This window comes from Zonotrichia leucophrys, chromosome 15, assembly GCF_028769735.1.
Source record: "Zonotrichia leucophrys gambelii isolate GWCS_2022_RI chromosome 15, RI_Zleu_2.0, whole genome shotgun sequence".
NCBI lineage: Eukaryota > Metazoa > Chordata > Aves > Passeriformes > Passerellidae > Zonotrichia > Zonotrichia leucophrys.
Genome location: NC_088185.1, coordinates 12,286,383 through 12,299,470, shown reverse-complemented (window position 1 = coordinate 12,299,470; position 13,088 = coordinate 12,286,383). Strand labels below are relative to the sequence as shown.

The window sequence follows — 13,088 nt, the reverse complement described above, 5'->3', positions numbered from 1 at the left end:
GCTGGGAGGGGACGCTGGGGGTGCTGGGGCTCTGGGGACAGGGAGAGCACTTGGGGGTGGCTCTGGGGACAGGGAGGGCACTTGGGGGTGGCTCCGGGGTCTCGTCGCGGCGAGTGAAGGCGTCGTGGGCCATGTCCAGGTCCCGCAGCACCTCCTGCAGTCTGTCCCCAGCGGGTCCCGCTGTACCACAGGGTGGACTCAGTGCCACCTGTGGCACCCACCCGTGACCCTGCCAGTCACCCTGGCACCACCCACGGGCATCCACCCCCGACACCCACCCGTGGTGTCCCCACAGTCCCTCCCGTCCCATCACATCCCACCCCGTGCCCCGACTGCGTGTGTCCCCGTGTCCCCTGTCCCCGTGTATCTGCTGTCCCCTCGTGGAGGGAGCCGGAGCGGTGCCCTGTGGTGCCCGCAGGGCTCTGCCAGCCTGTGCCAGCCCCCACCCCGGGTCCCCATGTCCCCCAAGTGTCCCCAGGGCTCCCGTACCTGCCTGGCCCGGGCAGGGGGGCCCGGCCACTGCGCTGCCACCTCGCCCACTGTGATTGTGATAGGGAGGGAGCGGTGTCACCTCGAGTGCCACCCCCTCCCACGGCCCGAGGGTGCTCCTGGCAGCACCAGGGTGGTGGCACTGACCCGGCACCAGCAATGTCCCCTCCCTGCCCTGTGTCCCCGCTCACCCACGGTGACCAGGGCATCCAGGAAGGCCCGGACACGGGTGACACTGGGCAGGAGGATGGCGTTCAACAGGGCCATCCACGGCTCCTTGCCCTGCCCCAGCTGCAGCCCCAGGTTCCCGATGCTCTGCAGAGCCTGTCCCACACAGGGAAGGGGTGACACTGCTGTGTCCCTGCTGGTGTCACCCCCTGGGCCACCCTGGCTGCTCCCCTGGACCCCGAGGGCTCAGGGGTTGGGAAAAGTGGAGCAGCTGGGGGGGGTGATGTGACCCAAATTCTACCCCTGTGCTGTGCCCTGCTTGTGGTGGCATGGCCTGGGGACAGGCAGGACTGGCCTCAAGTGGCACAGGAAGGAGCCAGCCCACGGTGTGTGGCACAGGGACAGGAATGGCCCTGCCCTGCTTGGGGTCCCCATCATTCCCTGGGGTTTCTGTCCTCCCTTTCTGCCCTCCCCATTCCTTGTGGGTTCCCATCTCTCCGTAGGGTCCATGTCCCTCACAGAAGCCTCCATCCTTCCTGGGGTTTCTCCCTGAAGTCCCAAACCCTCCCTGGGCTCCCCAGCCCTCCCCACAATCCTCATCTCTCCCAGTGATCCCCATCCCTCTGCAGGTCCCTCACCCACCCCAAGGGTGCCCGTTTATCCCCAAGGATCCCCATCCCTCTCCAAGGGTTCCCATCCCTCCCTGGAGTTCCCATCCCTCCCCAAACTCCCTGTCCATCCCCAAGCACCCACATTCCTCCCCAGGAGTCCCACTTTCCCTAAGGATCCCCATCCCCCCACAGTGTCTCCATCCCTCTCCAGGTCCTCCATCCTTCCCAGGGTTGTTATCCATTCCCAGGCTTCCTATATCTCCCCAGGGTCCTTATTTCTCCCCAAGTCCCCCACCCTTCCCAAGGGTATCCATCTCTCCCCAACATCCCCATCCCTATCCAAGGTCCCCACCCCTCCCTGGTGTCCCCATCTCTTCCCAAGGGTCCCCATCCCCCTCTGGTCTCCCCACCCCTCCCTGATGTCCCCATCCCTTCCCAAGGGTCTCTATCCCTCCCTGGCGTCTCCATCCCTCTCCAAGGTCTCCATCTCTCCCTGGTGTCTCCATCCCTCTCCAAGGTCCCCATCTCTCACTGGTGTCCCCATCCCTCTCCAAGGTCCCCATATTTCCTTGGTGTTCCCATGTCTCCCTGGTGTTCCCATCTCTCTCTGGTGTCCCCACCCCTCTCCAATGTCCCCATCTGTCTCCAAGGTCCCCATCCATTCCCAGGCTTCCTATTCCTCCCCAAGGTCTTCCCACCCTTCACAAGGATCCCCCCTCCTCCCTGGTGTCCTCATCCATCTCCAAGGTCCCCACCTCTCCCTAGTGTCTCCATCCCTCTCCAAGGTCCCCATCCTTCTCCAGGGTCCCCATCCCTCCCTGGTGTCCCCACCCCTCCGCAGTGTCCCTTTGCTGTCCTCACCTTGGCGAGCAGCAGGAGCGTGGGGCCGGTGCAGGGCTCTGCGTGAGCACAGTGAAGAAGTGAAGGAAGAGGAACCCACTGGTGGAGAAGTACCTCACCTCCTGGGTGGGCACAGGGCCAGCTCAGGGCACAGGGACAGCTCAGAGCTTGCCGTGGTGCTCCTGGGGCTGTGCAGGCCCCAGCCCCACCTCGTGCTGTGCTGAGGGGAATCGCTGCTCCACCCGCCTGCGGAGCTGCTGGAAGGCCACCCTCATAGCGAGGGGACACTTGTCCACCGAGCCCACGGTGGCATCGAGGATGTCCCCCAGGTAGCCCTTCAGCAGCTCCAGGCTGCTCTCCCACACCTGCGCCTCTGACAGGGACCCCTTGAAGCAGATCCTCCTGTGGGGACAGCTCTGGGTCAGGGACACGGGAAATGGAGACACTGAGCTGGCCAGAAGTGGCCCAATAGGTGTCCCCTTCCTGCAGGGGACACAGGGACATGCCAGGGACATCCACCTGTGCCCACCTGCCCTGGCTCAGCTCCATCTTGCCGGGGTCCAGCTCCACATATTTCTTCTCCTCAAAGATGCGGTTCAGCACCTCGTGCAGGTAGGGCAGCCCCACCACCTGTGAGGGGTGCGAGGGCACTGTCCTTGTCCCCAAACGCCCTGCTGGGACATCATGGAGGTGTCCCTTCCCGTGCTCACCTTCATGAACTGCTCCATGGATTTGGAGGCCAGCGAGTTGGAGCGGAAGAGGGTGTTGGGATGGAAGGGCACAGAGGCTGTGGCAAGGTGGGCACAGGGTGATGCCCCAGCTGTCCCCAGTGTGCCCAGCCCCAGGGACACATGGCACCTTTCCTGCCTCTCCCTTGGTGTCCTCACCCTTTCTCCATGGCAATCTGGAGTGACCAAGGTTTGGGGTTTCTCGGGGTGGCCCTGGGCACTTACTGGTCCTGGCCAGCTCACGGCTGGTGAGGTAGACCAGGAAGGGCACAGCCAGCCCTTGGCCCAAGAAGAGCTTCACCAACTTGGTGGCCACGTCCTGCCGGCTCTCCACTGAGGCCACCTCCTCCAGGACAGCCAGGGCTGTGCCCTCAGGGGACTGTGGGCAGGGCAGGGTGGGCAGAGCGGGGCCTCACCCAGACCCCACACCAGGGATGCAGAGGTGCCCCCAGCCCCATTGGGGTGTGCCCCGAGCTCCTCACCGGCCCGAGGAAGTCGTTCTTGCCCACGATGTCCCATCCCAAAGCTCCACGCTCAGCACAGCCTCTCCCAGCTCCCCCTCCGGCAGCTCGAACTCAGCACCTCATCCCAGCGCGGGAACGGCGTTTTCTTCACCACCTGCGGGGCACCGGCACTGATGCCAGAGGGAATGAGGTGCCCGACGGTGCCCGGGGGTGCCCGAGCCTCCTGGGTCCGTGCAGTACCCGGTGCCACACCCAGCAGCCAGCAGTGACTCACGGCTGTGTCCAGCGTGTGCCCGCAGCACGACCCCCGGCCAAAAGGGTCCGAGGTGCCCGAGGCGTCCCGGGGGGCCAGGTCCCTGTGAGGACATGGGGTCAGCAGGGTTTGTCCCCACTGTCACGGTCCCCGCTGCCCCGTGCCAGCTCGCCTGGGCATGTGGGGCAGCCAGCAGGTGCCAGGGGGTGCTGGGGGATTGTGTCCCCATTTCCAGGGAGCCCTTCCTCCTCCAGTCCCTCCTGGCTGTCCCCATGGCCACCCTGTCCCCATGGCCGTCCCGTTGCCTTGGTAGCCGCTTTGGTTGCCATGGCAGCGGGATGCTGCCTCTGCTGGCTGCTCCATCTGTCAGCTGTGCGTGCGTGTCACCGTGTGTGCGTGTCACCGTGTGTGTGTCCCTGTGCACGCTCACACACACTTGCACGCACATCTGCACCCCCAAACACAGACGGGCAGCCTGGGCAGTGCCTCAGTTTCCCCAAATTTTGAAACCAAAGGGCAAAACCAAGATGTGAGAGCCAACCATTCTGCTGGGGACAAACCCTGGTGCTCCTGTGCTCCTGTCCCCAAGCAGGGATGGCAGCACACTTCCCAGAGCCCTCATGGCATTGTCACATGTGGCTTGGCACCGCTGATGTCCCCAACCTGGTGCAGCGAGCATCCTTCTGAGTGTGGAAAGGGGAGGACAAACCCTATGCCACCACTGTCCCCATCCCCTCCTCTCCTCCCTCCCACCAAAAATAAGACCCCGTGGTGGTGGCAGCCCCGGGAGCTGCCATCCCCCCACCTGGCCTCGATGAGGTGGCAGCACAGCACCCGCGGGTGGCCCTGCTCGGGGACCCACAGCTCCAGGTGGATCTCACCCTGCACCTCCTGGTCGGGGCTCACAGGTGCCAGGCTGAGCCAGCTGTCAATGCCTGCTGAGGGGACAGCGTGGGCACCCCATGGTGCCAGCGTGGGTCCCGCTGTCCCCCACCCCACTGTGCCCCCCCCACCCCGCGGCTCGGCCGAGATCTGCTGGTGGCTGAGTGACACCTTGCCAATGACATCGTCCTGCCTGTGAGGGAACAGACACAGCAGGACACTGCTGGGGACCTGCGACCCCAGTGCCCACCCTGCCCGTGCTGCCCCCCTACCCAATGGTGTCTTCATCCAGCACGTAGATGGCGAGGCTGTGGAATCCAGGGGGCAGAAGCAGCGTGATTTCCTCACCCCAAAAAGGATTCAGGCTCTTCCACACCGTGGCTGTCCTGTCGGGATGGCAGAGGTGGCTGGCCCCCCAGGGAGGATCCCCCAGTCCTATGTGTCCCCTCCCAGTGTGGGACAGTGTCCCCGTACCTGGCCACCACCTTGACCACGTAGTAGGGATCTCTGGAGCCAGACCTGGGCAGGGGATGGGGGTGCCCAGGGCTGGAAATCACCCCATCCTGGGGGCCTCCCAAAACCCGACAGTGAGGCACTAGGGTGAGCTGAGCTGCTCGGTCTTGAGCCTGGCCCTGCGTCTCGTGTCCCTGTGTCACCCACCCATGGGCACCACTCTCTGTCCAGCAGCACAGCCCAGCCCGAGGCTCTGTGACACCCACGGTGCCAGGGTGACACCGGTCTGGCCCTTTCTGCCGGGAGAACAGGATGGAGGGATGAGGGATGGATCCAGGGGCAATCCACCCGCTCGCTGCAAAGCCCCTTTCTGCTGGAGCAGCACCGAGGGGTGCCGGCCCTGCTGGAGCCCCAAACCCCCACGAGGTGCTTCCACAAGGACTGAGACCCCGAGATGGATGAGGGAGGCGACCCCAGTCTCTGTCCCTGCCATGGGACGGGAAGTGAGAGCGGCTCCCTCCGACCCCCTCTGCGGCCCCACCACAGCCCCAAGCTGGGTTTGGGGTGCTGGGAGCAGCACCGGGCACCCCATCATTGTGCAGATGGGCTCTGCCCAGACCCCCGCAATGGGACACCCCCGGGACAGAATCCCCCGAGGCAGGGACACGGCCCCTTTCCCCGCTGCCCGGCTCTCGGAGCGGCTGGCAGTGCCAAGCTGGCACATCCGGAGGTGCCCGGGACTGCCAGCTCCGCTGAGTCGTGCCCTGGGGCAGGAACGGGCGGGGGTCTCTCTGCACCCCCCGATGACCACCCCAGCCCTCCAAAGGCGTGGGGGTGCAGGGGCTGTGCCCTCCCAGTGTCACCCCCAGGTTTGGGGGGGATCCTCTGTGCCCACCCTGCTGGGGGACACGAAAGGGGTGATAAAAGGGTTGGGGGCTCACACACCCATGGGGGATGAGGGGGAGGCTGGCAGTGCCTGCACACCCAGACCCCCACTTAGGGGGTAATGGGTGCAAGCAGAGCGCCCCAAAACTGTACGGAGAGAGCCCCCAGGGAGGGCAGAGCACCCAGCGCCCCCTCCCCGCCACATCTCCCGGGGTGGGTCTGGGGGAATAGGAGGGCGCTGAGCCCCCCGAGCCACTCACAGGTCCTTGGCGGGCGGGTCCTTCCCCTCCAGCACCCGGCAGCGCAGCCAGGCGGTTTTGGCCATGCCGGCGAACTTCAAACTTCGAAGTGGGCACCCGGAGGGCTGCGATGGGTGTCCGGGGGTGCCCTGAGCCCCCGCGAAGCGCCGCGGGGCTGCCGCCACCGGCCCCTTCCTCCTCCTCCTCCTCCTCCTCCTCCTCCTCCTCCTCCTCCTCCTCGTCTGCCGCCGTTTCTCACCGGCGCTTCTTCCTCTTTCCTCTCCTCGGTGTTTTTGCTGCCGCTTCGCTCCCACCTGCGCCAGGCGGGCACAGGGCGGAGGGCGAGCAGGGGGAGGTGGCACCGTGCCCACCGCGAGGGTCGCATCGCCGGCCAGCGACCGGACAGCAAAGCCACCCTCCGTCCTAGAGGCGGGGAAACTGAGGCACGGCAGAGCGGTGGCACCTGTGGTGAGGGGCTTCTGTCATGTCACAAGGGGTGACAGGGATGGGGGGCTCGGTTTGGACCCCAAAGTGACAAAGTAGGGGATGAGGGGAGGAAGGAGGTGCATGGGACGCCCCAAGGGACCTCCGGGTGACCCCAGCCCTCAGAGGGGACACCCGGAGCCAAACCGGGGGGACTCCAGCAGGTCTTGGGGTGTCTGTGGTTGCAGCACCCCAGTGCCACCGCTCCCTGCACCAGGGACCCTGAGCCAGACAGGATGGGGGGCACTGGGGGGCAAGGGGGAACATCCCTGCCCTGGTGAGGCATAGCGGGGGGCTTGGGGGGCTGCGGAATTTGGGGTGTGAGGGTGGGCTGGCCAACTGTGTCCTGCTGGCATTGCCAGGGTGGACATCACTGATGTCCTGGGTGCTGAAGGGCTCAAAGGAGGGGCACTGGCCCTTGGGGGGCTGATGATGGGGTGCTGGTTCTTGGAGGGCTGATGATGGGGTGCTGCTCCTTGGGGGGACGATGGATGATGGGGGTGCTGCTAAAGGGGGGCTCAGTGAGATCCTTGGGGGCTGCTGGGGGAGGATGAATATGGGGGTGCTGATCTTTTGGGGGCTGCTGAATTGGGAGGTGTCACCCAGCGGGTGCTAGGTTCTCGGGGTGTCCTCGTGTGGGTGCTGCACCCTGGGGGTGTCACTGGCGGAGGGGCTGTCCCCGTGTGGGTGCTAAGGGAGGAGGTGTCACTGGTGGGGGCTGTCACTTGTGAGGGGTTTCACTCTGTGGGTGTTGGGACCCCGAAAGGGGGATCACTGGCGGGGCCTGTCACCCTGTGGGTCCTGGGGGCTGTCACTGCCAGGGGGTGTCCTGGTGTGGGTTTGGGGGAATGTCACTGCCAAGGGGTGTCCCCGTGAAGGTGTTGGGTCCCTGAGGGTGTCACTGCCGGGAGGCGTGCCGGTGCCGGGTCCCTGAGGGTGTCCCGGTGCCCGGTGTGTGTCTCTGAGGGTGTCACTGCCAGGGGATGTCCCGATGCTGAGTTCCTGAGGACGTCCCGGTACCGGGAGGTGTCTCGGTGCCGGGTCTCTGATGGTGTCGCCACCGGGAGCTGTCCCCGTGCTGGGTCCCTGAGGGTGTCCCTGCCGGGAGGTGTCTCGGTGTGTGTCTCTGAGGGTGTCCCGGTGTGTGTCCCTGAGGGTGTCACTGTGTCCTGAGGGTGTCACTGCCGGGAGGTGTCCCGCTGCGTGTCACTGAGGGTGTCCCTGTCAGAAGGTGTCCCGGTGTGTGTCTCTGAGGGTGTCCCGGTGTGTGTCCCTTGCCGTAGAAAGGTGTCCCGGTGTGTGTCTCTTGGGGTGTCCCGGTGTGTGGTCCCCTGTCAGAAGGTGTCCCGGTGTGTGTCCCTGAGGGTGTCGCTGCCCAGGGCCCGGCGGGCGGGCGGGGGCCGGCCCGGTTCCCGCCGTTTCTCCCTCACGGAGGCCGTTCCAGGCCCTCTCCAGCCCCATGCCGGTAGCGGGGCGGTGCCGGTGGCGGCGGGGCCGGAGGAGGCGGCTCCAGGTCCCCTCCCCGCGCCGCCGCTTCCGCCGCCGCCGCCCTGGGCCGGGCGGGCCCGGCGGGGCCGAGCGGGCGGCGGGGCCGCCATGAAGCCGAGCGGAGGTGAGCGGGAGCCGGGCGGGGACACGGAGGGCTGGGGCTGTGAGGGTGACCGCGGTTTGGGGGGCTCTGGGGGTAACGGGGCTGTCCCGCCGCAGAGGAGCCGGTGCTGCTGGCGGAGCTGAAGCCGGGCCGGCCCCAGCGCTACGATTGGAAATCCAGCTGCGAGACCTGGAGCGTCGCCTTCTCCCCCGACGGGGCCTGGTTCGCCTGGTCCCAGGGACACTGCGTGGTCAAACTGATCCCCTGGCCCCTGGGAGAGGCCGAGCTGTGAGTGCGGAGTCATGGAATGGGTTGGGTTAAAAGGGACCCTAAATCTCGTCCAGTGCCACCACTGCCCATGCAGGGACGCCTCCCACTGTCCCAGGCTGCTCCAGCCCCAATGTCCAGCCTGGCCTTGGGCACTGCCAGGCATCCAGGGGCAGCCCCAGCTGCTCTGGGCACCCTGTGCCAGGGCCTGCCCACCCTGCCAGGGAACAATTCTCCATTCCCAATATCCCATCCATCCCTGCCCTCTGGCAGTGGGAGCCATTCCCTGTGTCCTGTCCCTCCATCCCTTGTCCCCAGTCCCTCTCCAGCTCTCCTGGAGCCTCTTTAGGCCCTGCAAGGGGCTCTGAGCTCTCCCTGGAGCCTTCTCCTCTCCAGGTGAGCACCCCCAGCTCTCCCAGCCTGGCTTCAGTCCCTGGAGCATCTCCTTCTCTGGTCTTACTCCATCAGCTCCACATCCTTCTCATACTGGGGCAGCCACAGCTGCAGGTGGGGTCTCACCTGGGTGGGGCAGAGGGGCAGAATTCCCCCTCCTTTCCTGCTGCCCACGTTGCGGTATCAGCCCAGGGTGTTTCAGCAGTGTCCTCCCAGTGCTGCTCTCCATCCATTCATTCCCTAGCTTGGATTGATCCCAGGGGTTGCCCAGTGTGGGGTGAGATGGGTGCATGGAGCTGGGGGGGATCTCGGGGTGAACACTCCACCCATCCCTTCCTCCCTCCAGTGGCTGCAAAACCTCGGAGCGCAAGAGCCGGGGCGGCAAAGCGGAGACCTGGAGCCGTGGGGCAGCCAAGGAGAAGACTCTGGAGTGTGGGCAGATCGTGTGGGGCCTGGCCTTCAGTGCCTGGCCAGCAGCTGAGGATGGGGACACAGATCCTGCCTGTGCTGTGGGGCTTCCCTGCCTGGTCCTGGCCACCGGGCTCAACGATGGGCAGATCAAGGTGTGGGAGGTGCAGACAGGTGAGCAGCCCTCGCTGTCATGGCTTCAGACTGGCTGTCCCCTTGTTCCCCTGTGGAAGGAGATCCCATCTTCCCCCTTCCCCAATACCTGCCCTGTCCCAAGCAGGGCTGCATGAATGCTCTGCCTCATTCCCTGTGGATGGATGGCACTGAGCCTGGCTCCTCTCTGCAGGGCACCTCCTCTTCAGCCTCTTGGGACACCAGGATGTTGTCAGGGACCTGAGCTTTGCTCCCAATGGAAGCCCCATCCTCGTGTCGGCCTCACGGGACAAGACCTTGCGCGTGTGGGACCTGAGCAGGGATGGTAGGAACGTGCAGGGATATCCCTGTGCTGGGTCAGGGAAGGGGGAGAAACCCATCTTGGGAGAGAAGGTGGTGGAGGGGACCTTTGGGGACAATATTTGAGGCAGAAGGGGGACAGCCATGTGACTGGGAGCAGAGTGTAACCTGGGAGATACAGGAGGGCATTGCCTTGGGATTTACCCAGGGAATCCCCAGCCCAATGTGAATTCCCACTGGGGAAAGGGAGGGAGAGCAGAGCCAAGGAGTCCTGTTCCCCTCTGGTGACACATTTCTGCTGTCCCCAGGGCGGCAGGTGCAGGTGCTGTCGGGCCATGTGCAGTGGGTGTACTGCTGCTCCATCTCCCCAGACTGCAGCATGCTGTGCTCCGCTGCTGGTGAGAAATCGGTGAGTCCTGCAGGATGGGAGCCATCCCTGTGCCTGCTGGGTCCCCAGAAACCCCCCTGGAGAAGGGCCAGGCCATGCTTGTCTGGCTCCTCAGGAGCTGGAAGCTGTGAGCAGAGCCCATGTGCTTTAACCCTTGGGTTGCTCCCAGCCTGATCCCCTGCCCAAATCCCACAGGCCCTGCTGTGGAGCATGAGATCCTACACCCTCATCCGGAGGCTGGAGGGCCACCAGAGCAGCGTGGTGTCCTGTGACTTCTCCCCGGACTCTGCGCTCCTTGTCACCGCCTCCTACGACGCCTGTGTCATCATGTGGGACCCCTACACTGGGGAGCAGCTCAGGACACTGCGGTACAGCCACCTGGGGGGGGACACAGCAATGCCAGGGAGGCTTTTAGGGCTGGCTGTGGATTTCCCCGCTGGATGAGCACAGCCACCTTGTCTCTACTGTGATATGGACCATGGGGACACTGGGACAGGCAGAGCAATGCCAGGGAAGTTTTTAGGGCTTGATGCGGCTTTTCCCACTGGATGGGCACAGCCACCACGTCTGCACTGTGGTGTAGGACACTGTGGGACAGGACACAGCAATGCCAGGGAGGCTTTTAGGGCTGGCTGTGGCTTTCCCCACTGGATGAGCACAGCCACCTTGTCTCTACTGTGATATGGACCATGGGGACACTGTCAGACAGTGCCAGGGAGGTTTTAGGGCTGGATGTGGCTTTCCCTGCTGGATGGGCACAGCCACCTTGTCTACACTGTGATATGGACCATGGGGACACTGTGGGACAGTGCCAGGAGGCTTTTAGGGCTGGATGTGACTTTGTCCACTGGATGGGCACAGCCACCTTGTCTCTACTGTGATATGGACCATGGGGACACTGTTGGACAGTGCCAGGGAGGCTTTTAGGGCTGGCTGTGGATTTCCCCGCTGGATCAGCACAGCCACCACATCTATACTGTGATATGGACCATGGGGACACTGTTGGACAGTGCCAGGGAGGCTTTTAGGGCTGGATGTGGCTTTCCCTGCTGGATGGGCACAGCCACCACGTCTACACTGTGGTGTGGGACACTGTGGGACAGGCAGAGCAATGCCAGGGAGGTTTTTAGGGCTGGATGTGACTTTGTCCACTGGATGGGCACAGCCACTTTGTCTACACTGTGATATGGACCATGGGGATACTGTGGGACAGGACAGAGCAATGCCAGGGAAGTTTTTAGGGCTGGATGTGGCTTTCCCCACTGGATGAGCACAGCCACCTTGTCTACACTGTGATATGGACCATGGGGACACTGTGGGACAGGACAGAGCAATGCCAGAGAGGTTTTTAGGGCTGGATGTGTCCTTCCCTTCCCTCTGAGCACAGCCATCACCACTCCTCTGCTTCCAGAGGCAGGATGGGGGTCTGGCTTGCCAAGTTTGGTGGCTCTGCCAGCCTCAGCTGGGGAAGGGGCTGGTGGCAGCTCAGAGGTGACGCTGGGATGTTGTCCCCACCCACAGCCACGTCCCCTTGCACTCCACGCTGGACTTCAGCAGTGAAATCCACACCAGCTCCCTGCGCTCTGTCTGCTTCTCCCCCGAGGGGCTGTACCTGGCCACGGTGGCAGATGACAGGTGAGTGAACCCCTGTGGGGGCCCAGAGGAGACCAGAATGAACCTGGAGCTCAGGAGGTGGGGAATAAATGCTCCAGATCCCCACAAATTCCTGGAATCAGGAGAAGGGTCAGGCCTGTGGGAACACCATGGCTGGGCTGTGACAAGGGGGGGGTAGCAAGGTCAGGGTCCTGTCACCCTGAGCTGAGTCCTGTGTCCTCCTGGGTGCTGTGCCACCCTCAGCATGTCACTCACTCAGCAGGGGACAATCCTCCCAGGAACACTCCTATGGGAAGCAAATCCTTTTTTTCTGTCTTTGGGTGATCCCAGAGGCTTTATTTTGGCAGCACTGTATCCTCTCCCTTTCTCCACAGGCTCCTGAGGATCTGGGCCTTGGAGCTGCGCTCTCCAGTGGCCTTTGCCCCCATGACCAACGGCCTGTGCTGCATGTACTTCCCACATGGAGGATTCATTGCCACAGGGTGAGTAAACAGGAGAAGAGGGTGGAGAAGCACAGGGTTCCTCCTGCAGCTCAGCAAATTGTGGCCTTCCCTGGGCATAGTTTTCCTGGGCTGGGGAACACATACTCCTGGCAAGGTTGGGAATATTTGGGGACAGCTGGAATTCCTCGTGTCCCCTCTGCCTTGAGCTCAGGGTTGTTTGGATCCCATTGCAGGACCAGGGATGGCCACGTGCAGTTCTGGACAGCCCCGAGGGTCCTGTCGTCGCTCAAGCACTTGTGCCGCAAAGCCCTGCGCACCTTCCTCACAACCTACCAGGTGCTGGCGCTGCCCATTCCCAGGAAGCTGAAGGAATTCCTCACTTACAGGACTTTTTAAGGCAGCAGGGAGAGCAGAGCATGGAGGTGAGCTCCAGGGCTCGGCCTGGGCTGGTGGCGCCGCAGGAACGCCGAGCTGTGAGCCAGGAGCGTCGCTGCTCCGTGGTTTTGGGGCTGTGGAGGGCTTTTTTTGGTGTCATAATACAAAAACCCAGCAAAATCCCACACAGAGCTGTGGTGGCCCTGCAGGGGACACAGGTGGGACATAGGTCCCCCTGTTCCCTGCTGCCTGCTGGGTTTGGGTCAGGTGCTTCTGCTTCTGAGTGCAATGGTGTGGGATGATGGTGGAACAGCTGCTGTGGGAGCAGAGCTGTTGTCACCTGCACAAATATGGGGCTGAACCCCCCCAAAACACCCATCCTGGGAATGTCCCACCAGCTGCTCTCCCGGCGTGGGCAGGAGTGGGACAAGCCCGAGCAGGTCTCAATAAATAAAAATTGATTCCTCATGATTTCCCTCCTGGCTCACTCAGGTGACCTGGGAGTGCCTGGCACCGCCCTGGCTGCCAGGGGTGTCCATCTGTGGGAAGAGGTGGCTTCACCCCACCCCCTGCCCCCATTCCTGTTGTTTTCTCTCCGAGCTGGAGCATGGCACTCAATCAGCCAAATTCCCAGACATGCTGAGCATGCAGAAGTGTTTTG

At 63.7% G+C, this 13,088-nt stretch overlaps 2 protein-coding genes across 2 annotated transcripts; one reads left to right on the top strand and one right to left on the bottom strand.

The window, feature by feature from the left end:
• Positions 1-342: 342 nt before the first annotated feature.
• On the bottom strand, positions 343-6,147 carry LOC135454527 (rasGAP-activating-like protein 1). The gene is given in 16 exon segments (XM_064726767.1): positions 343-813; positions 2,130-2,179; positions 2,182-2,230; positions 2,318-2,510; positions 2,638-2,738; positions 2,819-2,895; positions 3,062-3,241; positions 3,243-3,356; positions 3,359-3,415; positions 3,418-3,454; positions 3,575-3,656; positions 4,359-4,488; positions 4,567-4,628; positions 4,708-4,821; positions 4,910-4,954; positions 6,034-6,147. Coding segments are annotated over 16 exon segments (1,602 nt in total). The 5' UTR covers positions 6,099-6,147; the 3' UTR covers positions 343-567.
• Positions 6,148-7,975: 1,828 nt separating this feature from the next.
• On the top strand, positions 7,976-12,898 carry WSB2 (WD repeat and SOCS box containing 2). The gene is made up of 9 exons (XM_064727046.1): positions 7,976-8,107; positions 8,203-8,374; positions 9,093-9,328; positions 9,501-9,632; positions 9,916-10,016; positions 10,191-10,363; positions 11,517-11,630; positions 11,984-12,091; positions 12,286-12,898. The coding sequence occupies exons 1-9, from the start codon at positions 8,092-8,094 to the stop codon at positions 12,446-12,448; spliced, it is 1,215 nt and encodes a 404-aa protein (XP_064583116.1). The 5' UTR covers positions 7,976-8,091; the 3' UTR covers positions 12,449-12,898.
• The last annotated feature ends 190 nt before the right edge of the window (positions 12,899-13,088 follow it).